This window comes from Schistocerca gregaria, chromosome 7 (genome assembly GCF_023897955.1).
Source record: "Schistocerca gregaria isolate iqSchGreg1 chromosome 7, iqSchGreg1.2, whole genome shotgun sequence".
Lineage (NCBI taxonomy): Eukaryota > Metazoa > Arthropoda > Insecta > Orthoptera > Acrididae > Schistocerca > Schistocerca gregaria.
The window spans coordinates 493603603-493631227 of NC_064926.1; the positions used below are offsets into that span (position 1 = coordinate 493603603).

A 27625-nucleotide genomic window follows, 5' to 3' on the forward strand; every position below is an offset into this window, starting at 1 on the left:
AGTTCGGCCACATGTCATCTCGGTGTACTTCCAGCATGACATGCAGAGATTGTGGACGCCCTTCACATCCTAATACTGCATGTGCGCCGCCTCCCATCTGTGTGAACTGCGGCGAACACCATTCCCCTTGCTCGCCAGACTGCAAGGTTCTACTGAAAGAACGAAGGATCATGGAATATAAGGCCCTGGACCGCATGACCTATACTGAGGCTAAGCGGAAATACGAGAGGCTACATCCTGTGGCTCTGACCAGCTCCTATGCCACCGCTGCCAAAACAGTAGTTTTGTCATCTGCTGCACCGATTCCACTGAACACTCTGAGCCGGAATACTACACCTGCCCCCTTGATGGTGGGGGGCACTTCCCCATCTGTTGCTCCTGCACCACCTACCTCAGGAGCAACGACCCGCCAACCATCGGGGACACAAGTCCCCAACTCTAAGCCGGAGAAGCGTCCGACTTCTTCGGCGACTCTCTCTCGCAAGGGATCCCTCGGGTCCCTCCCTTCCCAGGTTTCCACCTCTGGGAAGGGTGACGTCAGCCAATGGCTGAAAAGCAGGCCAGCGGCTGGTCGCAGGGCTTCCCGCTCCTCCTCCGTCCCGGAGACTGACTCGGTGGAGCCCTCCCAGCCAGTAAAGCCCAAGGAGCAGAGAGAGAAGACAAAGAAGAAGACGGCCTCTAAGGCCAAGGAACGCGCGGTGGCATCCACCCCACCGCTCCATACAGGCTCTGCGTCTGAGGATGTGGTGGAGATCCTGGCGTCCGCTGAGGACCTGGATCTCGCCATACCCTCAGACGCCAAGGACGCCGATTGTACTGGTCCTCGATCGGTGACAGCAGGTGACCCAGTGACGTGATCTGCCTCCTCGGTCCCTTCACGCCTATTTCGCCCATGGACAAAGTGATTCTCCAGTGGAACTGCAGCGGTTTTTTCCACCACCTTGCTGAGCTCCGCCAACTCGTCAGCAGTCACCCTTTCTTCTGCATTGCCCTCCAGGAAACGTGGTTTCCGGCAATGCGGACCCCTGCCCTACGAGGGTATCGGGGTTATTATAAGAACCGGGCAGCTTATGAGAGGGTGTCTGGTGGAGTCTGCGTCTACGTCCTTAACTCTATCTACAGCGAGTGTGTGCCTCTTCATACACCCTTAGAGGCTGTCGCTGTAAGGATGTGGACGCCTCAGCCTATCACTGTCTGCAGTTTGTACCTTCCGCCGGATGGTGATGTCTCTCGTCATGTGTTGGCTGCATTGATAGGACAACTGCCGCCTCCCTTTGTGTTGCTGGGCGACTTTAACGCCCATAACCCCTTGTGGGGTAGCGCCGCGATTACTGGCCGGGGCAGAGATGTCGAGACTCTTCTGTCACAGCTTGACCTCTGCCTTTTAAACACGGGAGAGGCGACCCACTTTAGTGCGGTCCATGGCTCGTTTTCGGCCATTGACCTTTCTATTTGCAGCCCCGGACTTTCACCATCCATCCACTGGAGGGTCCATGACGACTTATGTGGTAGTGACCATTTCCCCATCTTTCTGTCACTGCCACAGCGTCACTCTTCTGAACGCCCCTCCAGATGGGCTCTGAATAAGGCTGATTGGGACTTATTTACATCTGTCGCAGTGATTGCACCTCCTTCCACTGATCCGATTGATGCGGTGGTTCAGTCGGTCACCACCAGCATCGTTTCTGCGGCGGCATCTGCGATTCCCTGTACATCCGGGTCACCTCGGCGGAGGACTGTGCCGTGGTGGTCGCCCGAGATCGCAGAGGCGATTCGAGATCGCCGGCGGGCTCCTCAGCGCCATAAGCGGCACCCGTCGTTGGAGACCCTCATTGCTTTTAAACAGTTCCGCGCCCGAGCCCGACGCCTTATTCGCCAACGGAAGCAGGAGTGCTGGGAACGTTATGTTTCCACCATTGGCGTCCGTACCTCTGCATCGCAGGTTTGGGCCAAGATTCGGCGACCCCAAGGCTATCGGCCACCTGTCTCTGTCCCTGGGCTTTCGCTGAATGGAGCAGTGTGCACCGACTCCGACACGATTGCGGACCGGTTAGCAGAGCATTTTGCTCAGTGTTCCGCGTCAACGAACTACCCGTTGGCCTTCCGCTCCCGGAAAGAGCGGTTGGAAAGTCGGAGGCTTTCCTTTCACACGCGCCACGCGGAGTCGTACAATGCTCCTTTCAGCGAATGGGAATTCCAGAGCGCACTTTCTGCTTGCCCTGATACGGCTCCTGGACCAGACCGCATTCACAGCCAGATGCTGAAACACCTCTCAGTGCCTTGCCAGCGACGCCTCCTAGATCTTTTCAATCGCGTCTGGGTCGAGGGTGTTTTCCCGTCTCAATGGCGGGAAAGCATAGTCCTCCCCGTATTGAAACCTGGCAAGAACCCGCTGGAGGTGGACAGCTATCGCCCCATAAGCCTCACCAACGTTCCTTGCAAGTTGCTGGAACGTATGGTGAGCCGGAGATTGAGTTGGCTCCTCGAGTCTCGGGGCCTTCTGGCTCCGTCTCAGGGTGGGTTCCGTAAAGGCCGCTCTGCCGTCGATAATCTGGTCTCCCTGGAGTCTGCCATCCGTACAGCCTTTGCGCGCCGCCAACTTCTGGTTGCCGTCTTCTTCGACATGCGGAAGGCGTACGATACGACTTGGCGCCATCACATCCTGGCCACACTTCATGGGTGGGACCTTAGGGGCCCGCTCCCGCTTTTTATTCAGAATTTTCTTTCGTATCGTTCCTTCCGCGTGCAAGTAGCTGCGTCGCATAGTTCCTCCCGAGTCCAGGAGAACGGGGTCCCACAGGGGTCTGTCCTCAGTGTGTCCCTGTTTTTAATTGCCATCAATGGGCTCGTTGAGGCGGTGGGGTCGTCCGTCGCGGCTTCTTTATATGCGGACGACTTCTGCCTATATTACAGCTCCAGTGGCATCGCCGCTGCTGAACGGCAGCTGCAAGGTGCCATCCGCAAGGCGCAGTCATGGGCTGTAGCGCACGGCTTCCAGTTTTCGGCCGCAAAGACCTGCGTTATGCATTTCTGCCGGCGTCGCACGGTTCACCCTGAGCCGCGCCTTTACCTTGACGGTGAACCTCTTGCTGTGGTCGCGACGCATCGGTTCTTGGGACTGGTGTTCGATACCCGGTTGACTTGGCTGCCCCATCTTAGGCAGCTGAAGCAAACATGCTGGCGGCACTTAAACGCTCTCCGTTGCTTAAGCCACACCAGGTGGGGTGCCGACCGGTCCACCCTCCTCCACCTATATCAAGCGCTGATCCAGTCCCGCCTTGATTATGGGTGTGTGGCGTACGGTTCTGCCTCGCCTTCAGCATTGCGATTGCTGGATCCCATACACCACTGCGGGATCCGCCTCGCCACGGGAGCGTTCCGGACAAGCCCCGTCGACAGCATACTTGTGGAGGCTGGTGTCCCTCCATGGCGGTTCCGGCGTGACCGCCTTCTGGCCGCCTATGCCGCGCACGTTTATAGCATGCAAGGGCATCCAAACTACCGTCTCCTGTTCCCGCGGTCGATCGTCCATGTTCCAGACAGGCGGCCCCGGTCAGGGTGTCCCATTGCGGTTCGCCTCCGGGACCTTCTCCGTGGCCTTGACTTTTTTCCTCTGCCGCCTGTTTTCCGGGCCAATCTCCGTCTGCCCCCGTGGAATGTGCCCCGACCATGCCTTCGGCTCGACTTGGCACAGGGTCCGAAGGTCTCAGTGCCTCCGGAGGCCCTCCGCCGCCGCTTTCTTTCCATCCTGGCCGAGTTTCCGAACGCGGCGGTGGCCTACACCGACGGTTCGGTGGTCTCTGGTCACACTGGTTACGCTCTCACTCTACGGGATTATTGTGAGCAACGGTCATTGGCAGCTGGCTCCAGTGTATACACTGCCGAGTTGGTTGCCATCTATCGTGCCCTAGAGTTTCTCCGCTCCCGCTCAGGTGAGTCCTTTGTCATCTGTAGTGACTCCCTGAGCGGTTTACGAGCTCTTGACCAGTGTTTCCCTCGTTCCCGTCTGGTGATGGCCATCCAGGAGTCCCTCCATACTCTCGTCCGTTGCGCGGCCGCTCTGTCACCTTTGTTTGGTCCCCGGGTCACGTCGGCATCCCGGGTAACGAGCGGGTTGACGAACTGGCGAAACAGGCGGTCAGTTCCCCGGCCATGGAGATCGGTCTTTTAGAGAGTGACGTCCGATCCGTATTGCGGCAGAAGGTCCTTGCTGCTTGGCGTGATGAGTGGCGCACCCTGCCCTCTCCCAACAAACTTCGGGCAGTAAAGGAGACAACCAGTGTGTGGCGCTCCTCCATGCGGGGGTCTCGCAAGGACGCTGTCGTCCTCTGCCGGCTCCGCATAGGACATACCCGGCTCACGCACGCGTATCTCTTGTGCCGTGACGACCCGCCTCTCTGTCGCTGCGGATTGGCCCTGACCGTGGTACACGTCTTACTAGACTGCCCACTTTTAACTGCCCTCAGGCAGACGTTCGCGCTGCCTGATACACTCCCTGCTCTTTTAACCGATGACTCTACTATGGCTGACTTAGTTCTCCGTTTTATTCGAGCAGGGGGTTTTTATCATTCAATATGAGAGTCCCTTTTTATTTTTTTTTGGGTCGACTGTGACTTTTGGCCTGGGGTTTTAGTTTGTGGTGTTTTAATGTGTCCCTTGGTTGTTGGCCTTTCCAGTTTTATTTTCATGGTCGGCCAATGACCGTCGCACTCTGTGTGTCTTTTAATCTCTTTTCTCTGGTCTTCGTCTATGTCTTTCTTGTACTGTGTCGTCCCTTGTCGTCTCCGTTATGTGTTTATTGCTTGTTGGACTTTTCTTCGTGTATTATTATGGTCGTGGAACAAGGGACCGATGACCTAAGTAGTCTGGTCCCTTTAACCCCCACAAACCAACCAACCAACTAGTCAACAATATATTCTTTGTCCACACTGTACAGTGGCTTACAGGGTACAGCTTTAGATATCCTGCTTCTGATGCTAGCTGTGAAAGAAAAGGACCAAAACATTCCTTATGATTTTGTGAAAAGCTTATTATCTTTTCTGATGTAAATAAAATAGAAAGAAACTTCCACATGGGAAAAATATATTAAAAACAAAGATTCCAAGACTTACCAAACGGGAAAGCGCCGGTAGACAGGCACAATAAATAGAACACACAAACACACACACAAAATTTCTAGCTTTCGCAACCGACGGTTGCTTCTTCAGGAAAGATGGAAGGAGAGGGAAAGACGAAGGGAACGAGAGGGAAAGACGAAAGGATGTGGGTTTTAAGGGAGAGGGTAAGGAGTCATTCCAATCCCGGGAGCAGAAAGACTTACCTTAGGGGAAAAAAAAGGACAGGTGTATACTCGCGTGCGCGCGCGCGCGCGCGCGCGCGCGCGCGCGCGCACACACACACACACGCACGCACGCACGCACGCACGCACACACACACACACACACACACACACACACACACACACACACACACACACACACATATCCATCCATCCGCACATACACAGACACAAGCAGACATTTGTAAAGCCTTTACATTTTAAATGATCACAAACAAATGTAAACACAACATAAATCTGCTGTATTGGCATCAATGGAAAGACAATCAGCCAGAGAGAAGAATTGTGACACTAGTGCTGTGGTGGCAGTAGAACATAAAAAAGGACAACTTTCCGGACATGCCTTGTATTTAATCTGTTGACTTATACAGTATATTTCTGGAGAAGGTGTAAGCTATACAAGATGCAGACAATGTGTGTGTGTGTGTGTGTGTGTGTGTGTGTGTGTGTGTGTGTGTGTGTATCTGAAGATGCACATAAAAGATGTTGCTCATAAATGTCAGACATCTTTCAGCATAATCAGAGCTGTGATGTGATTTTGCTGGAGACTGACGTCCACAGAGTTCCAACACTTCATAAGGCATTGGAATGATCAGTTGTTGATTACAGGAGTGGATTGTATGAGCCAGTTGACCTGAGTATTCAGGCAGCTTTTGAATTTATTGATTTCGCGATGTGCAGCATGTTTAGCAAACAGGTGCTAGAGTTTGTGGTTGCTCACATTTCGGCAGTGGCATTTAATGCAGATGCTTGGCCATTTGCCCTGTCTACATAGGACACTGCACAATAATTATAACACAGTTGGTACATGATGTGACTGCTTTCACATACAGCCATGCCTGTGACTGAGTAGGAAATACGAGGTGCTATCCAAAAGTTTCGGGACTGGTGCTGCCATCTGTTGAAAACCTTACATTTAGACTAGTGGTCACCATCACCCTCGAAGTAGTTCCCATCTGCACATACACACCGGTCTCAGCACTTCTGCCACTGGTCATACGTTTTCTGAAAGTCCTGTTCTTTGAGAGTGTTTATCATCGCCAGCGATGCTTCTTGACTCCTCTTTAGAGTGTCGAACCGACTGCCTTTCAACTTGAGTTTCAGTTTGAGGAATAGCGCGAAGTCCCAAGGTGCCAAACCTGGCGAGTATGGTGGGTGGGGTACAACCACCATGTTATTTTTTGCCAAAACGTTCCTGGTGAGCAAGGACGTGTGACAGGGCATGTTGTCATGATGCAGCACCCAGTTCCCTTGATGCTAAAGTTCAGGCCGTCTTCGCCGCACATTTTCATGGAGCCATCGCAGAATGTCACAGTAGTAGGCGGAATTCACTGTTTGGTTGGGTGGGACGAATTTTTGTGCACAATTCCCTTGGTATCAATGAAAATGATCATCATGCTCTTCACTTTGCTCTTCACCTGTCTTGCTTTTTTGGGTCTTGGAGAGCCCGGGCTTTGTCTCTGTTGCTTTGTCTCTGGGTCATAACCATAAATTAAGCTCTCGTCGCCGGTGATAACCCGTGACAAGAAGGTTGGATTATCAGATGCGGTCTGAGGAAGGTTCGTGCACACTTCAACACGCTGTGCCTTCTAATAGGCAGTCAAGATCCTTGGAACAAATTTTGCGGCAACACTACGCGTGGCCAATTCATCAGTCAACGTGGCCAATTCATCAGTCAACATTCGTTGATATGTCGCATAACCAATACCCACTTCATCCGCAAGGTCTTGAATGGTTCGACGTCGATCCGCACAAACCAATTGTTGAAGTTTGGCAACAATGTCTGGCTAACGGGCCGTTCAGTGTGAGCATCATCTTAGATGCCTGTACAGTCAGCCCTGAACCGAGCATGCCACTCAAACACATGCATACAGCTCGCGCTCTATCCCCCAAACACTTGTTGAATCATTGCAAGGGTCTCCGTAGCACTTTTCCCAAGATTCACACAGAATTTGATACCCACGCACTGTCCTGTTCACGGGTCCATCGTAAAATCACCACACATCAAACACAGAGTAATACGGAAATCACTGTAGACACACAACACGCCCTCCCAGCTGAATGACACTCTGCACACTGACTCATCAGATATGCAGCTCTCACCACCTAGTGGCGCAAATATCTACTATTCCTACTTTCCAGATGGCAGCACCAGTCCTGAAAATTTTGGATTCCAGCTCATATGTGTGATTGGACAGCAGTAGCAAGAGGAGGAGGAGGTTAGTGTTTAACGTCCCGTCGACAATGAGGTCATTAGAAACGGAGCGCAAGCTTGGGTTAGGGAAGGATGGGCAAGGAAATCGGCCGTGCCCTTTCAAAGGAACCATCCCGGCAATTACCTGAAACGATTTAGGGAAATCACGGAAAACCTAAATCAGGATGACTGGAGACGAGATTGAACCGTCGTCCTTCTGAATGCGAGTCCAGTGTGCTAACCACTGGCCACCTCGCTCGGTAGTAAGTGGTGATTGAATACAGGGGAGTAAATCATGGTGAGCAGACAAAGAGCACGAGTGGCATGGAATGGATCAGGATACTGTATAGGTTGGATGGGCAACAGAATACTAATTTGATGGATGAAGGTAGGATTCTGGTAAATTAGCCCTCATCCCAGATACAAGAAGTAGTTTTAATTGTTAATGATGTTTTCATGGAATGATTGTCTTTGAGTTATAAAGGCAGTGTGAAAGATGAGGGAGAAAAAGTCGCACTTTATACTAATTTTATTCAGCACCATGAAGTAAATCAAAGTGAACTGATACAGTGAATTAGCCTGTGATAGTGAATTGACCTGTGATTTGTCCAGGGTAAGTTGACACTGTATATATCACAGGCCAACCCTAAACATAACCACCTAGCACCAGGGCCATGCATAAAAACTCTGATTTGATTCAGTGATCAACAGCCAACTGAGAATTAATCAGTATGTAAAATAACACAATGGTGATTGCAATATGATGGTGGCAACTATTCATCAAGCCAGGTAATAAATAGGTGGCCCAGTTCCTATGTCACTAGTAATCGTGTGGAGGGGCTTGGGAATTAATGTTGTAGCAGTGTTGCCTGGATACTGTCCACTAGATCATCGTCTGACAACACTGATGTACCTTGCAGACAACAGTGACTACTGTTTAGTGAATGGCTCACAGTGATGATAGGACATTGATGTGTTACAAGAAGAAATAGTGTAGGAAATCCATTTTCAGGTATGCTGCTTCTGAACCACACTTTGGGGACAACTGCAATATCTTCTGGCAAATGTGACAGGGGATTCTTTCAAATGAATCTTACAGGCAATTCATACAGGTCATCTATCCTTGTGTGGACAAATTCTGCACTGCTGTTTATCAGGATGGTAGGGCCTCCTCTCATTCAATTCTAACGTAATAAATATGTAGATTCATGGATGCTCCAAGGTTGTTATTCTGCAGTTTATTACAAAAGCAAGAACTGCTCTAGAAACAATGTGTGTTGCACTAGAAGTATGATAAAATTGTGGAAGTTACTGGAATAACATCATCTTTGGGTGTACCAGAACCTTGTCTTTCAGGTAAAAAGCGCAGATGACCACTATCAGTTTTACTGTAGAGAAGTAAACCCAAGCCATTGTGTGTGCTGGCATTTCAGAACCAATGATCGGTGAACTTTGAACAACAGTCATACAAGATGGAATCTCAGTATCATTATTTTAAGCCGCTCCCAGATTCACCATTCTGTTCATTCACTTGACTTGCATTATTGTATGCTTCACCTACTATCTACCTACTGCTTAATATCCTTCCTCTTCCTCAGCTGGTACTTGCTCTGTTTGCAAGTTTTCACTTTTTATTGCCGCTCTCCTCTCTGTTCTATACCAGTATTCCTCTCTTTGCCCTTTTATGTTTTGGTTCCGTGTTCACTACAAATTTGATACTATCATTGGACTTCTTATTTCTCTCTTTTTGTTTCGCCATTTCCTAACACTTTGCAGTATTATTCCAATTTGTTTCATCATACATATTTGTCTTGGTTCTGGTTCAATTCCCTGACCAGGCTGAGGCTTTGCATCTAGTGTTTTTGTTGTCTTTTTGCCAAGTTACTGATATGTTTGTTGGGTATTCAACAGATTTTCCATTTTGGTACAAAATGTCTGTCAAGAGTGGCACATTAATTTATAGCTCTTGCAATTATTCACCATTTTTGCAGGTATGCTAGTGGAATCACCATTTTATCAGCAGATGAGAGTGTTGCTAAAAATGTAAGGAAGTCAATGAATTATGGCAAAGTACAGGACAAAGTGATCTACAACTATTGGTTGGTTGTAGTAGGGCAGCCCCAACCTGATTCCGGCTCTGAGAACATTGGTATCACATTGAAAAAAGGACCTGGACAAAAGGAATCACAGGTAATTTGTATAACAGTTAATAGAACATTATTGCACTCTTGTTCTTCTCTCCTTTTTAAAAATTTGTTTATTATAATTGTGTAATATTTACAGGTGATTCTTGAGACAAAATGGTCAAAGAAGTCTGTGAAACGTCAAGAAATTTTTCCTACATTTGTAGAGTACTCCACATTGGAAAAGGGATCTCTTTGTAGCCTGGTAGAATTCAAAACATCACGGACAAAATGGCATTTTATTAGGATTTACTCAGCATATTTGTTGAGTCCAGTGTTAGGAGACCACCTTTATGGCGGAAGAGTGCAGCATGTTCTTGGTATACCTGTAGCTATAAGCCCCTACAGTGATCACGCAAAGTTGCCTCAGGTAACCACAGAAAAATTTACTCTTATGCTCATTTATTTAATTTTTGTAGACACTGTATATCATTGGTGTAATTACTGTATAAGTGAAATTTGCAAGGGCCACATATGGTCTATTGCAGTTCGGAAACTAACATTTTTGTTGGTTTCTTAAGAATGGGTTGATTTTCAAAAACTTTTATGAAGGCACATTTCTTTTCTATTTAGCAATTACCAGCACAGTGATTAAAAGCATAGGATCATTAATTCACTCAGCACATTTCTGCAGAACGTTAATGGATTTCCAGTTGTGACACAAATGTTTTGGTACATTTCACTACCACAGCTTTCGAACACTTCACAAGTGCAGTATAAATGACAGATATCTTGACGTACCTGAACATATGAAATCTGCATTTTATTAAACATCTGTTATGATTCTCGCTTTCTCAGTTGTCACTGTTGCAGAGCGGAAGTTTCACAGATATTCGTCATTAATCTCTTGGGTGAAACTTCCTGGCAGATTAAAACTGTGTGCCCGACCGAGACTCGATCTCGGGACCTTTGCCTTTCGCGGGCAAGTGCCCGCGAAAAGCAAAGGTCCTGAGTTCGAGTCTCGGTCGGGCACACAGTTTTAATCTGCCAGGAAGTTTCATATCAGCAGACACTCCGCTGCACAGTGAGAATCTCATTCTGGAATCTCTTGGGTATTTGCCACACCCCAGCTTTATTAGGCTTACTCAGTTATGTGGAGCTATCAATTTTTCATTCATTTCTAACTTATCACAGGTTCCAAAAGGCTCCCAACAATTATGTTCTCAGTCAACTTCCAGTGTCAGGGGTGTGACCACTGGAGGTTTGTAATAACTACTCCATTCAAAGACTTCAGGCCAACAATCCTTCCAGACTGCCATTGAATGTAAATAGTAGTAACAGAGCATACCACTGCATAATAATATGTAAAAGAGACATTCAAGAGAATTGCTGGAACTACTAAATACACTGAAAGGTTACATTCACTCAAGTGTCTGAATTACTTGTTGAACTTCGTGTTGATATTGAGTCATGCTGTTAACATAGAGCCAAAGAACAGTGAAACACAGGGGCAAAAGAAGAAACAAAATTACGAAGTTAGTTAATAGTGATTTGTGTTTGCCATAGAAACGTACCACTATGCGGTCATTGGTTCCACAGAGTTAAAAGTTTTAATGGTCACAGTACATCTGCCATTTCAATTTATAGTATGCTCTGTATATATTCCATCACAAGGTTCTGTAGACAGCAAAACATGTAAGGGCTTCTGAAACAATTCTCTTTTGAATTCCTTTTATTTAGAAGACATCAGTGGATACTGTGTGCTATGAGACCCTCCCCCATTCACTCCAAGGACAGAGCAATTGAGAGACTGTTACTGTAACATGTCATTTACATATTACATTCTGGACAAATATCTGCACGAGTTGTTTCCCATTATGGATCTCTTCCTATACTATCCAGCCCCCACAGATACTGTTTAGTGGAAAGTGATCAACATTTACACTCCATTGGCTACTTTACCCTCTGCCTCCTTATATCAGAGACAACCCTACTCAAAAGAAGGCCATTTTAACGGGATGATCAGAAGAGTAAACTGGACACTGTGGAGCCAATGCTACAGCAGCACTCCGGACTAGGTGATGCCATAATACCATTATCTTTCAGTCAGCCCAGAAGAAAACCAGACTCAGTGGAATTGGAAATCGTGTCCAGCAGTCAGTAATAGAAGAATGACACTCAACGCTTCCTCTTATTTAGACATAAGAGGAGACGTTTGATACTGCTTCTGAAGCCAGGGAACAACAGATTCCCCATGTACTTCTAACATAGTGTTAGCCCACAGAACCAGAGGGTTAACCAGACACTTTCAATATGCTTATGACAAACAGCATTCCACACTCCACCTCATCCAATTAGATGGAACACTATCTGAATATTTTCTTACAAAAGAAGTATTTTTATTGGAATCTTTTAGTTGGAGAAAGTGTCTCATGGCAGGTGAGGATGTATTTAATTCATTTGTACATCATGTCCCAGAACTGTACATTTCAGTAAGGTAGGCTAACAATAAACTGACTAGTGTTGGAAAGAAGCTGCTTCTATCAATACTCCTTTTTTTCAATATCAGTGCAATCTAATATTTTGTGAGAGTGTGCTGAAAAATAATCATGTTAATTCAATTCATATTATTGAAAAAGACCTTGTTTCACAAAGCCCCTAGCAACCAGCGCATGGTCTATCAATTTCATATGATTTTGAACGCGTCCACATTGGTTTTTGAACAAATTCTAATTCGATTTCTGAAAGAAATGATTTTTGAATGCGTGCATAGTGTACGTGATGTGTCTGCCAGGGGAATCCCCATCACATCTAGAAATAAACTTTCCTGCAGACAAATGGGGACGGGTCTATATGAGCTGAGTGGAATAATGCCCAACGGATGAATGCCAGTCGCTGTTTATGTGGTTGACTGGGTAAACAGTGTTGTTATAACTACTAGCGAATTCCATTTAGACTACCAGAGTGGAACAAAACGACTAACAGGAATAACAGGCAACAAAGACTGCGTATTTCTCCTCCGTGTGTCCAAGAAAATGAAATTTTGTCAGAAAATTTTTGGTCAGACCACTACACTGCTAAGGGGCAGTTATACTGTCCTCGGCTAGCATCTGCTAAAGTTCTATTCTGGGAGTAGCATGGAAAACGCGTTGTACGAACACGTAATAACGCCCAACCTGATAACTAAACTGTTGAAGAAATTAACCAGAGAATAAATTTTGACACTAGCAGGAATAGTTACAGAATTAGTGATGAGATTGTTTGTTAGAATGAGGAAGGAGAAAAAACGGGGACTCTCACAAATTACGAGAGAATATGACGATTCGAAATTTATTTAAAATTTAGTATTACTTTTCGATCTGATGCTTCAGAAGCTAGAGAGTATGAATGAAATGTGAAACTATTTCCTAACACGCAATGTTTTGCTTGTAGTAGGCCTAATAGGCATTTCATATTGGTACTTCGTGAATTATATTCCGCCGTGTTATAAAAATGACCATTTGTGCCAAAACAGTCTCTTTTATTTGGTGTGTGGAACAACTGCTCCAATATTGGGCAGGCCTATTTCATTTTTTCATGTAGCAAAACGTTAACGAACTTTAGTGAGGTAGTAGGTCTTCCTCAGAGGGGAAGTACACCATATAAAGCTGTGGCAAGATTAGTGAGAAAAGAAGCTAGGACTTAACGATTGAAGAAATGTGTATTGTCTTGCTTGTCTCTTGTCTTTACTCGTTTTATGTATCCTATGTTTAATTTTATGTCACACAAATCACCAAGTTATTAACTAATAGGCAGTAAAGACTACAAATTTTCTGAAGAGTTTTTGTTCTGCCAGTTACAAATAATCCCAACCAGTATTAACTCCAATTTTTTTTTTTTTTAAAGAGTAGCAGGATGTCAATAAAGAGGAGCAGGATGTCAAACCAGCCGACTGGGAGCAGGAGAGACACCACAGGACTTTCTAATTTCGACTGGTGTGAATATAGTTTGATGGCACCCATTCCATTACAAAATATTACATGTTTGAATTCCACAGAGCGTAATACTGTGTGGAGAGGCACGGCACTGCACATTGCAACACTTAAGACCAAATATGTCTTACGTTCCCTCGAATACATATGTTTTATGTATCAGACTCTTCAGAAAGATGTGCGCTACAAAATGAAGATATTTTTGAAAAGTCGATTTTTATATTTTTGGCGTCCTACCACCACTATCTAATATTGCCTCGGTTCGAAAATACCCTAGATCCGGACCTGATTCACAGAGCAGTCTGAGTTGTAGTGGGAGGTTGTAGTCTCCACGTGACGCGTGTTTTCATTAAGTGCTTTTGCTGTTTCCTCTTCGTTTGTTGCTCTCACTTCAAATGAAAACAAAATGGATTTCTGTGGCCGGGAGCTATCAATTGAATTAAAATACATTCACATAATTACGGAAGGCTAAAATATGTAATTAGTGCAGATTTTATTTTGTTTCCACCTTTCTGGCAGTCAAGTGTTAATTGCCTTGCAGAACAATGAAGTTATTTTTGTTGGTTTGTTAAAGAATTTTGACTTTTACTAATCTTTTCTGCTGAGGCAGTCTTATTTGAAACTAAGTGTTTAATTCCACACTATTGGCTAGTTTCAACTGTTTGCTGCATTTCAAGTTCACATTTTCATCTTCTAGTACATATGGCATTATGCATTAATAAAGAACCAAACATGAGATAATACAGTACAGGTACTCCAAGAAAATTTACATCTGAATATGGACATATAAATGTGCACTTTAAGCCGAATGATGCATTTTAATATAGCTCACAAAATTCTCATGCTCTTGGAGTGTCCTCTAATGTCTTGTTTCTTTTATGACATAATGTAAGATCTTTTAATGTTTTACATGTACATACGTATGGGCTTCCTGCATCATCGTAGCTGCACAAGCGCTACGACACCTGTTATTTGGCGCACTCTGGCAACTTTTAAAACGATTCTATTTCTAACAGGTCGCAAGAAAGTATTGCGAATGGTTAATTGGACAGCCTTACTTTCAAAGTAAATTTCCTTTTACGCAAGATGAACTCTGATCTGAATGTCTGATGAATTTCTTAAATCGCAGAACACTTGACTCTCATTCAAAAATCAAATCTTTGAGGGCGACCATTTAGAATATTTTTGAGCCCAGAAGACCAGACATTTACGTCGTTAAAAAATTTACTGACACATTTTTGTAATGTATCTTTAAAGTGTAACACGCGCAAAAATGATCGTTATGTCTTAAAGCTTAGCTTCTCTTGCAGCTTATTAAACATAAAAGCTTTTATTTTCTTGTAGCAACACTATGTATATACGTATATTAGTTTAAACCATTACCTTTTCCTATTTTACAGTGATGTTGCTATTGGCTGACTATATCACGAGTCCTGTGATCAGAATATCCGGTGTCATTGGCTGGCGAGATTGCTTGACATGAGCTACAACTGGCGTACAAAAGTGCATCACAAACTTGATTTCAATCCTTCGGAAAGTAACATGCGGTGTTTGATGGAATTCGAATTTAGACTTTCGTAATACGAAAATATGTAGTGTACATGTTGCTGCACATCAGACATCTTTCTAAAACGTGTTTTTTCTCCTGAGTTTCATTTTCTAAAATGCCGGGAAATTCTGCGCCGGTGTATAAAACTACAACTATTTAAAGAATTGATATGTTTTATAGTTTCGAGGAAAAGCATACTGTTAATTAACACGGAAAAATGTATTTTCGTCTGGGCGAAAGTGTATATTTAACCGGGAAATATGGAAAAAATCCAAGAATTTTTTTTCGTCGTCCACGTATACACCCTGTGTTTATCATTCTGGGGCATCGGAACTCTGTGCCACACACCCTTGCTGTGGCTGGGTGGCACCCACGGGGAGAGCTGCTGGTGAGAGTGGGTGGTATCAGGGCAGATGCTTTGCATATGAAATGTATCAAGCTCCAAATATCTCTTCAGTTAGTAATGGATAATTTAATGCTGCTTCTTATGACCCTTTGGCCTCACCTACCCTGGCTGCTTCCTGGAAGGAGGGCCAGGCACGTGAGTGTGGGATGAAACACTTTCCCCACTACCTGGTCTGTACTAGGACTGACACTGCTACTGAGCCATTAGTTTTTGTGGAAAATATTGAAGACCACTTTAGCAAAGTAAAGTCTCTCGGGAAGATGCAGTCGGGTTCACTGTTAATCAGAACTATTTCTGCTGCCCAGTCAGCAGACCTTCGTGCTTGTAATCAACTTGGAAACTTCCCGCTTTCACGTGCTCTTCACCAGTCTTTGAATATGGTTTAGGGAGTTATTTTTTTGGGACCTCATCCTTCAAATTGATGTGGAACAACAGAATGTTCATTTTGTTCGACATGTTCACGAAGGTTGTAAGGATAATCACATTGATACCAGCACCTTTTTTCTGGAATGTGAGGGAGATACTCTCCTGGAGAAGATCAAGGTTGTGTGTTATTGGTGTGATGTGAAGCTGTATGTCCTACCACCTATGAAGTATTTTCGGTGCTTGCATTTTGGACACGTCTTCCCCCCTGTACAGTGGACCCTGTATGCAGTTAATATGGACACCCACTCTGTGAGGGGAACCCCTGTGTTCCGCTGCTCACATATGTTAATTGTCACAACCGTCACTCTCCAAGGTCGCCAGACTGCCCAGTTTGTAAGTCCTTTGGTTGTTTGTCCTACACTGAGGGTCGTCTGAAGTATGACTGACTTCACCTTGTGTCAATGATCTCTAACTTTGCCTCAGTTATGACATTTCTCCCTACCCCAGTTCTGCTCCCCTCTCCTCCTCCATTTGCCCTGCACTTCCCGAGTCCTCACAGCTGGGTACCACTCCCCATCCCCAGCCAGAGAAGTGTCCCCCTCATGCAGTTGATGGCACTCTCTCCTTGGACCCCTTCCCCTAATATCTCCCAGTCCAGAGGTCTGCTACCCTAAGTCAGCTGCGGGACACAGTTTGTGTGCCCCAAGATCGCCCACTCTGTTTCAGTTTCGGAACTTGCAGAGGCCTGCCCTCTCTCCTTGCCCTGCCCTCCCCAACTTTCGAAAGAGAAGAAAATGAAGAAACTTAAGTCCCAGGTCAAGGTCCCTCTGATGCCCCCCCAGAGGTGCCGATTCCCCTCGCAACCTGGATCTGACCATCGATTTATGGATGCCACCCTGTTGTTGTCGGTGATGGATGGTGACCTGACGGTGTGATTGGCCCCAGCCTGTTCACCTCCCATTTGGATCCCCATTCTGTGCTTATTCAGTGAAACTGTAATTTTACTACCGTCAGCTCCCGAAGATGCAATCCCTTATTTCCTTTTAATTGGCAACTTGTGATTTTCCAGGAATATCATCACCGACCCTTCCAAGCTTTCTGTTACAACTGGCTTGGTCCTGTGAAGGCTTCTGGTGGTGTTTACACGTTGGTCTGTATGGGCATTGTTAGTACATGGATCCCCCTTTGTACCACATTGCAAGCAATTGCCATCCAGGTCCACATGGACTCTGTGGTCACAGTTTGCAGTCTCTGTGTCCTTCTTGACAGACCACCTATGCGAGCTGCCCTAACTGCACTGCTTTAGCAACTAACCCCTCCCTCCCTTCCTCCTCCTCCTCGAGGATTTTGATATCCATAACCTTTGTGGAGGCAGTACTTTTTTGTCTAATCAGGGGGCTCCTCATTGACCAGTTGCTTGCAGACCACAACCTCTGCCTTCGTAATGATGGTTCTACTACTTATTTAAGTACCATATATGGCACTTTTTCGGCCACTAATCTGTCACATGATGTCCTGTTGATCCTCTCATGCCCTCCTCATCTCTCAATTGCCAGGTTTCCCTGCTGGGCTTCCATCATGCCAGTTGGCCTATGTAGATCTCCCAGATCGTGTTTACACCTTCTTTGCCAGTATGTATTGATGAAGTGATCTGTCCAATAAGATAATTCACATTGTTGTTCCCTGTTCGCTAGGCCCCATTCACTGTGGCCTTTGTACAAATTTGTTGGTTCTCGCGGATCACTTCATGACTCATTTTCCGATGGCATCGGCATCAGCCTCCTATCCCCCACCTTCCTCTTTCAGAAATAGCGAACTGAAGCCGTCCACTTGTGTTTTAGCCTTTATCAGGTTGACTCCTTCAATGAAACTTTTACAGACTGGGTACTTTTTCTGACCCTCTCTTTTTACCATGATTCAGCCCCTGATCCTTATTCCACTGCTTCAACACCTCAGTCCTCTACGATGACAGCATCTCCTCTAGATGTTTAATTGCCTTTGGCTACAAGAGATTTTCCTCTCTCAATGGAGAAACAATATTGTGGTTGCTGTCCTTAAGGCTAGCAAGGATATGTTGTCCCTTGTTAGCTATTGGCCAATCAATCCGACCAGTGTCCCCAGCAAGTTAATTCAATGGATGGTGGCACAGTTGGGTCCTCAATTCATGGGGTCATTTATCTCTGTAACAGTGTGGTTTACGGGAGTTGCAGCCTCCGATCAGTCATCTGCTTTGATTGGAAACCGCACTTTGGCAGGTTTTTTCTCAGTGCTGCGGGACCCCCTCCTGATTTTTATTCACTGGTTCGTGTCCCACTGGCCATTTGGAGTTCGGGTTGGCACACCATATTAAGTGTCCTTTTTCCCATCACTATTAATGGACTTATGGCCTCCACCAGGACATTAATTATCCCTGCTCTGTATGTCGATGATTTCTGTATTTGAGCTTGCTGCCTCTGCAGAGTGCCAGTTCCAGGATGCCATCCAATGTACTTCCATGTGGGTACTCTCACACGGTTTTCAGTTCTCTCCCCTTAAGTCAAGGGTGGTGCATTTCTGTTGCCATACTACAGTCCATCCTGATCCAGAGCTCTACCTCAAGGCCAAACACCTGACCATGCTCCCCAGATCCATTTCTTAAGTCTTAAGACAACAAGCTTATGTGGTTGCCCACATATCCGTGATCTGAAGGTTGTTTTCGTTAACTCAATGTCCTTCACTTCCTTGTGCACACCTCTTCGGGCATGTATTGTTCAATATTTCTCTGTCTTTATCGTGTATTACTTCTGTCTCATCTAGACTATGATCGTCAAGTTTATGGATCAGCTGCCCCTTCCACTCTGCTCCTCTTAGACTTGGTTCACTATCGTGGTATCTGTTTAATCAGCAGTGTCTTTTGCACTAAACATGTTGATAATTGTCTGGTTAATGCTGGGATCTCTGCCTTTTCAGGTCCAATGATCACAGCTCCTGGTTTCTTACGCCATCATTATCCCCTCTCCCCCCCCCCACCCCACCCCTCCCCTGTTGTTCTGTTCTTTTTGTGGCTTTGGGATGTCACACACTGACTGCCCATCCTTGGGCGGATTTACTGGTTGGGCTCTGCCTCGCTTCTCTCTGCCATGATTTCCATCTCCTCTCCTCGTCCTCTTGCCCATGTTCTCTCCCAACCAACTCCTCTTGTTTAGGTCCGCTGCCCATGTTTCAGATGGATCTCATCTGGGATCAAAAAGCCTCCATTGCTCCAGTGGTGTTCCATTGTTTGTTCCAAATGCTCTTATGGGAGTTACAGGGTGCCATTATTTTCCACACCAATTGCTCTAAACTCACTGATTATATGGGATATGCCTTCACACCTTCTTTTGGCATGGAACACCATCTCTTGCCTGCTACGTATAGGGTGTTTACTGCAGAATTTATGGCCATCTACCGGGCCCTCTTCTTTATTAAATGGTCCTCCCTCACCCGAGTTTTGTTATGTATGGACTTAGTGAATGGTGTTCAGGCTATTGCTTGGTATTTTTTCCACTGCCCCATGGCCACTGCCATCCAAACCTACACCAACATTCTGTGACCCCTCTGGGGGTCAGATTTGTGGATTTGTCAGGTCCATTTTTGCTCAGTTGCGTCCCGACTCTTCAGAGGCTACACCCTTGTCTAGTAAATAAACTTTGTGCAAGCAAGGAGATTCCCACCACGTGGAATTGTTCCCTCTGCCAGTCATACCTGCCATACTAGGTCGACCTATGGTTTTTTTTCTCCGCATTGAGTCGCCTTCCTTTGTAGTTACAGGTCGTCCTGTATTGTGATCTATATTTTGCTGGAATACGCCCTCCTTCTGGCCCTTCCCACTGAATATGCCATCCTACTTCTTCGTCCGGATGTTAGCAGATGACCCTTCACATGGTTACATCTGTCCTTGGTTTTCTTCGCAAAACTGGTTTTTTTTCTCTAAGGTCTAAGTCCTTGAATTTTCCTCTGTAATTGGATTCTCCCAGTTAGCATTTGCATTTGTTACGGAGGTCTTGCCTGTGTCCCTACACTAGCCAGGTTCTCCAGCCTTTTTCACTGTGTGTTCTATAGTCTTTCGTGCAGTTTTGTTTCCCCATTTCTTGTATCTTCTTCCCCCTGGTAGTGTGCCTGTTATGTTGTGATCTTGGTTGCAGTGCTGGTATCCCAACGCATACAGCATTTTTGGCGCACCCCTTCTCTCCCCATTTCCCCCCACCCCTCTCTTGTTCTTTCTTCTTTCTGTTGCCCCCAATGTTCATTTTACATCTTTGTTTGGCCATTTCCCCTTCACCTTGAGTGTTTTTGCTGTGTGTGTCATTCCTCTCTTGGTTACTGCCACGTTAAATCATGGGGCCGATGGCATTCCTATTTTGTCCCCACCTGGAATAAGCCAACCAACCAACCAACCAATGTTAAGAAAGTGAAGCAGGATAGTTGAGTGAGTAGCATGACATGTTACACATTTATCCTTTTAGGCTGACAAAAGATGTTTGTGTAGGTTGAAAATGTAGTCTTAGGTGCTCTCATTTTATGAATGAGCAGGTCAAATGTACGTCATATGAACACTGGACATAGCCAAGGTGTGGTGTAGAGGACTGTTTGTTCACTGGGCGTCACAGCTTTATGGCGCCTTCAAGGCCAAAGAGCAGAGGGGCACATGCAAGAATGCAACACCTATAAAAATAGTTGAAATTTACTTACAAGAAATGTAATTGGTTGAATGAACTTGATAGCTGATGTGAAAGCAAGCTACATTTATTGTAATCTATCATTGAGCCACGAAGTTAGATGGATCTGTTCATCCACTATTGTAAGCAAAGTATACAAAAATAATGTTGTCCATAAAATACAGAAGAGTTGGTGCTAAATTGTTTGTCATTTGGTAGTTTGGTCACATTAAAGCTCCCTTCCTACATCCATGCATTGCAGAAAGAAGGTAGTCCAACAACATGGCTCCATGACAGTGAATGGCAGGAAAGTGTACTCGCCATCCAGATCTCTTAGTGCTTGTAAATGCTGCTTATGGTGTTTGTGTGAGAGCCAGTCCTGGCTGATATGGTCATGGGCTACTGATTGTCGTGCAGAATATATGATGATTTTACTTATTCTGTGGAGACTGTAGTAGGCTTGTCGTTTACCGGTATCTCAAAGGTGTGTTCCTCCTGTTGGAAAATCATGTGGAGGCCATTATACAGTATGCTGTGAAATTCTGACACTGTCTGTGCGGAATGTGACGTGGATGCATGTCTGTAGGTCCCGATGCATGTAGATAGCAGAGGTGCCATGCCCTGAAGCTCAATATTTGCGAAGTCGGGCAACATTTTCCCTCAGTCGAAGTATGAAGTTGCTATCATCAAGATCATATAACTGCGGCAGTTGTGTTTGTGCAAACTCTCCTGGTAGGCATAGGGTTTCGCTGTAAACAAGTTCTTCTGATGATGCTTCTGAATTGGGTGTACATGTTATTCAGAGGCCTGTAATACCATTGGTAATGCGATCATCCAATCTGAATCTTGGCTCATGTTTGCTTCTTTGAGTGAACAATGCCAGCTTTCAGTCATACCATTACTGGCCGGGTGATAACTTGTTGTCATTAGGTGCATTGTGCTGCAGAACTTAGTTAGTTTGGAGAACAGGTCCGACTCAAATTGGTGGCTGTGACATGTCTTTATGTGCAGTGGGCAATCAAAGCAAGAAATTCAACTTCAAGTAAAGGAGGACGTCAATGTTTCTGCAAATGTGTTATCCACCAGAACTGCTTCAGGCCAGCATGCAAGACGGTTGATCATGGTAAGGAATATCATTGTCTGTTGAAAGAAGGTGGGGGAACCATGACGTCAATGTGGATGTGTACAAATTGTGCATTAGTAATCAGGAAATTACCAACTGGTCTGTGTACGAGACAGTTAATCTTGCTTCAGGTGTGGTCCATTCATAAATGCCTTTTTGTATTCTCACCCACACAACGGGTTGTTGAAGATGGGCTTGTTAAACACTACTGGGCCTTGTTTTTTCCAGTCGAAAGTATATTTTGGCATCAGCACCAGGCACATCAACTACCTCAATTCCAGTGCTGTGCTTGGATTGCTCAGATAAGTTTTGGAGCTCTTAGTCAGATTTCTGTGGGCTAAAAATCCATAGTGCTTGAGCAGTTTGGAACACCACAGATGCAAAACAGGCAATCGACAGCCACATTGACAGTGCCCAATACATGCCTGATGTGTGTGCTGAATTGCGCTATGAAAATGAGTTCACTGTGTTTACGGGGTGGTGCAGTTTCTTCAGCCACAATACGTACACTATGTGATCAAAAGTATCCGGACACCTGGCTGAAAATGACTTACAAGTTTGTGGCATCCTCCATCTGTAATGCTGGAAATCAATAAGGTGTTGGCCCACCTTAGGCTTGATGACAGCTTCCATTCTCTCAGGCATATGTTCAGTCAGGTGCTGGAAGGTTTCAGAGAGTGATGCACTGAGGAGAGGTATCAATGTCAGTCGGTGAGGTCTGGCATGAATTTGGTGTTCCAAAACATCCCAAAGGTGTTCTATAGGATTCAGGTCAGAACTCCATGTGGGCCAGTCCATTCCAGGGATGTTATTGTCATGTAACGACTCCGCCAAAGGCCGTGCATTATGAACAGGTGCTCGATTGTGTTGAAAGATGCAATCACCATCCCCAAATTGCTCTTCAACAGTGGGTAGCAAGAAGGCATTTAAAACGTCAATGCAAAACAACAAGGCATGCAAGCCCCTTCCATGAAAAACACAACCACACCATAACACCACCGCTTCCGAATTTAGACTCCTTACACGAAGCGAGCCATTGTTTGGCATTTACCTGCATGATGCATGGCTTATGAGCAGCCGCTCAATCATGAAATCCACGTTTTATCACCTGCCACCTAACTGTCATTGTATTTGGAGCGGCTCCTGATGCAGTTTGGAATTCCTGTGTGATGGTCTGGATGGATGTCTGCCTATTACACATTACGACCCTCTTCAACTGTTGATGGTCTCTGTCAGTCAACAGACGAGGTTGGCCTGTACGCTTTTTTGCACTGTACATGTTCCTTCACGTTTCCATTTCACTATCACATTGGAAACAGTGGACCTAGGGATGTTTAGGAGTGTGGAAATCTCACGTACAGACATATGACAAGTGACACCCAATCACCTGACCACGTTCGAAGTCAGTGAGCTCCGTGGACTGCCCCATTCTGCTCTCTCACAATGTCTAATGACTACTGTGGTCGCCGATATGGAGAACCTGGCAGTAGGTAGCAGCACAATGCACCTAATATGAAAATCGTATGTTTTGGGGGGCATCCAGATACCTTTGAACACACAGTGTATGTCAGTATGTTGTGGCTTGTAGAAATTGTGAACTCCCTTGCTTCAAGCTGTGCGTGGAAATTTTATTGTCTCATTGTGAGGAGTCCCTGATTGTAAGCACACCTCTCCTACTGAGGTGATGACAGCTTATGGACGCAGAAGGCCAGAGTTTACTATGTGTCCTCATGGATCTGTTGCAGAGCGGCCCCAATAGCTTATCCCCCCCTGCGGGTCTGGGGGTTAGAATAGGCCTGGGGTATTCCTGCATGTTGTAAGAGGTGACTAAAAGGAGTCTCGCGCATTTCGGCCTTTATTGTGATGGTTCCCTGTGGGGTTTGGCCATCATAGTACAAAATTTTCCTGGAGAGCGAGCCAGTTGGGGAAGCGCGCCTTATATGGTGCTTCATGTCCATCGTGTGCTGAGACTTCTGACATCCTACGTCGATGTGGATCTGCATTTCCGCTCATTTTCCAGCTGTTGGGTGAGGTTACCCTGCATCCATTGTGCAGTATCATTTTTTGCACTGATTATGGTAATGGACTTGTTTGCACCTGATATCCAGCATAGTAGCCAGTCCATTGTGGTAGGGCCACCATGTAACCTATTGGTTGCAGCCCCCTGACCACAAAGGGATTGCTCTGCTGATGACTGCACACTGAACTCCCCATGTATGCTGAGGAGTTGATGCCTGTCACCCTGGGGCATCGGGACTCCCAGCAATGGTCCTCCATTGGGTGGTATCAGGTCGGATGACATGCGATGAAGCATAGTCCACCATCTCTTGCTGGTGGTGAAACACCAACAGTCTCTAAGCATTCACGAGCTCAGTTCAACGCACAGAAGTACAACCCCAAATTGTTTCCCTCCCTGGCCACACCATGGGAGGAACATCAGGCTAAGGATGGCAGCAGCTCTTATTTGCCCCGGTACCTTGTATGTTCGAGAGCTGATGGGGACTGTTTCCATGACATTGAAGCCTCAGTTTTTTGTTGAGCATTTAGAGGCCAAGTTAGGGGAAGTGGCGGACTTACCCAAAATGAGTTCTGGGTCACTCTTGTTCAGAACAGCATCGTATGCCCAGTTATGGGCGTTACTCGCTGGTGACAAGCTGGGGGATATTTCTGTAATCATTATTTTGCAGTCTGACAATGAGCTGCGCACCAATTTAGAGTGGCAGAGTGTGCATTTCATTCAACGTGTCCACCGGGGTCCGAGGGATAATCAAGTTGCCACCGGTGCCTTCATCTTGGCCTTCAAGGTTGATACATTACCTAAGGAGGTCAAGGTGATGGTCTACCGCTGTGATGTAAAGCCCTATATCCCTCCACCAATGCAGAGCTTTAAATTCTGGAAGTTCAGCCACATGTCTTCCCGTTGTAATTCCAGCGCCACATGTCGAGATTGCGGATGCCCATCACATCCCAATACTCCATGTGCTATGCCTCCAACCTGTGTCAACTGCGGAGAGCATCATTTGCTTTGCTCGCATGACTGCAGGATTCTCCAGAAAGAAATAAAGTTAACCCCCCTGTGGGTTCGGGGGTAAGAATAGGCCCACGGTATTCCTGCCTGTCGTAAGAGGCGACTAAAAGGAGTCTCAAACGTTTTGGCCTTGTGAGATGGTCCCCTAACGGGTTTGACCTCCATCCTTCTAAATTTTCCGAAGAGCGAGCCGATTGGGGAAGGGCGCCTTACAAGGAGCGATGTGTCCATCATGCATTACCATCTCTAGCCATGTTTGTCGTCATCGCTTAGCAGTCCCGCTCACCTACCATCTCTTGGGCGTGGATTTGTTCTTGGGTGCAGTTTATTGCAGTCTGCTATGCTGTGTCACTTTATGCGCCAATGACGATATTGGACTACATCACCTGAAATCCAGCACAGTAGCCAGTCCGTTGTGGTGGGGCCGCCATGTACCCTGTTGGTTGTAGCCCCCTGACTACACAGGGATCGCTCTGCTGATGCCAGCGCCGTTAACTCCCCACGTATGCCAAGGAGTAGATGCCTATCTCCTTGGGGCATTGGGACTCCCGGCAATGGCCATCCTGCCAGGTGGTCGTTGCTGCGGCTGGGTGGCGCCCGTGGGGAGGGCCCTTGGTCGGAGTAGGTGGCATCAGGGCGGATGACCCGCAATGAAGCGTGGTACATCATCTCTTGCTGGCGGCCAGCCGCCAGCAGTCTCTAAGCATTCCAGGGCTCAATACAACGCAACTACATATGCCCCCAAATCGTTCCCCTCCCTGGCTCCACCATGGGAGGAATGAAAGACTAAGGATGCCAGAGAACCATACTCGCCCCGCTACCTGGTGTGTACGAGAGCTGATGGTGAATCCTCAGTTCTTCGTCGAGCACTTAGAGGACAAGTTCGGGGAGGTGGAGGGCTTGTCCAAAATGCGCTCGGGCTCGGTTTTGATCAAATCGGTGTCTTCCGCCCAGTCCCGCCGGTTACTCGATTGTAACAAGCTGGGGGATGTTCCGGTTACAATCACGCCCCATAAGAGTCTTAATATGGTCCAGGGCATCATATTCCATCGGGACCTTCTATTGCAGTCCGATGACGAGCTTCGCGCCAATTTAGAGCGGCGAGGTGTTCACTTTGTCCGGCGCGTACATCGTGGTCCAAGGGATAAGCAGGTTTCCACCGGTGCCTTCATCTTGGCCTTCGAGGGTGATACTTTACCTGAGAAGGTCAAGGTGATGGTCTATCTTTGTGACGTCAAGCCATATATCCCTCCCCCGATGCGGTGCTTTAAGTGCTGGAAGTTCGGGCATATGTCTTCCCGCTGTACTTCCAGCCTCACATGTCGAGATTGTGGACGCCCATCACATCCCAATACTCCATGTGCTCCGCCTCCCATCTGTGTAAACTGCGGAGAGCACCACTCGCCTTGCTCGCCGGACTGCAGGATCTTCCAGAAAGAGCGCAAAATCATGGAGTATAAGACCCTGGACCGCCTGACATACACTGAGGCCAGGCAGAAGTTCGAACGCCTCCATCCTGTTCGAATGACTGCCTCTTACGCCGCGGCTACTACTGTTATGGCCCCATTAGCTCTCCCTCAGACTGCCACCTCTCAGAGCCGGAATGCTACACCTGCCCCCTTGATGGTGGGGAGCACTTCACTCCCTGCTGCTCCTGCACTACCTGCCTCAGGAGCAGCAACCCCCCAACCATCGGGGACATCAGTCCCCACTTCTATGCTGGGGAAGCCTCAAACTTCCCCGGCTCGAATAGCACGGAAAGGGTCCCTTGGGTCCCTTCCTTCCCAGGTTTCCGCCTCTGGGAAGGGTGACGTCAGCCAATGGAAGAAAAGCAGACCAGCGGCTGGTCGCAGGGCTTCCCGCTCCTCCTCCGTCCCGGAGACTGACTTGCTGGAGCCCTCCCAGCCAATGAAACCCAAGGACCAGAGAGACAAGACGAAGAAGAAGACCTCTAAGGCCAAGGAACACGCGTTGGCATCCACCCCCACTGCTACCTACAGGCTCTGCGTCCGAGGATAAGGCGGAGATCCGGGCGTCCGCTGAGGACCTGGATCTCGCCGGACCCTCAGACACCATGGAAGCAGATTGTACTGGTCCTCCATCGGTGGCAGCAGGTGACCCAGTGGCGTGATCTGCCTCCTCGCCCCCTTCACGCCTTTTCCGGACATGGACAAAGCGATACTCCAGTGGAACTGCAGCTCTTTTTTCTACCACCTTTCTGAGCTTCGCCAACTCATCAGCAGTCACCCTTTCCTCTGCATTGCCCTACAGGAAACTTGGTTTCCGGCAATGCGGACCCCTGCCCTACGTGGGTATCGGGGTTATTACAAGAACCGGGCAGCTTATGAGAGGGTATCTGGTGGAGTCTGCGTCTACATCCTTAACTCTGTCTACAGCGAATGTGTACCTCTTCACACACCTTTAGAGGCTGTCGCTGTAAGGATGTGGACGCCTCAGCCTATTACTGTCTGCAGTTTGTATCTTCCGCCAGATGGTGATGTCTCGCGTCATGTGTTGGCTGCATTGATAGCACAACTGCCTCCTCCTTTTGTGTTACTGGGCGACCTTAACGCCCATAAACCCCTGTGGGGTAGCGCCGCGATTACTGGCCGGGGTAGAGATATCGAGACTCTTCTCTCGCAGCTTGACCTCTGCCTCTTAATCACGGGAGAGCCGACACATTTCAACGTAGTCCATGGCACATTTTCGGCCATCTACCTTTCTATCTGCAGCCCCGGACTTTCACCATCCATCCACTGGAGTGTTCATGACGACTTATGTGGTAGTGACCATTTCCCCATCTTTCTGTCACTACCACAGCGTCACTCTTCTGAACGCCCCTCCAGATGGG

The 27625-nt window shown here is 46.9% G+C and overlaps 1 protein-coding gene across 2 annotated transcripts in view; it reads left to right on the forward strand.

The window, feature by feature from the left end:
• LOC126281724 (mitochondrial mRNA pseudouridine synthase RPUSD3-like) overlaps positions 1–27625 on the forward strand; it is a 121812-nt gene that overhangs the window by 70962 nt on the left and 23225 nt on the right. For both annotated transcript variants that reach the window (XM_049980903.1, XM_049980902.1), the window contains exons 3-4: positions 9524–9722; positions 9816–10085. In XM_049980903.1, the coding sequence (XP_049836860.1) occupies positions 9524–9722; positions 9816–10085 (469 nt within the window). The remainder of the gene's footprint in view (positions 1–9523; positions 9723–9815; positions 10086–27625) is intronic.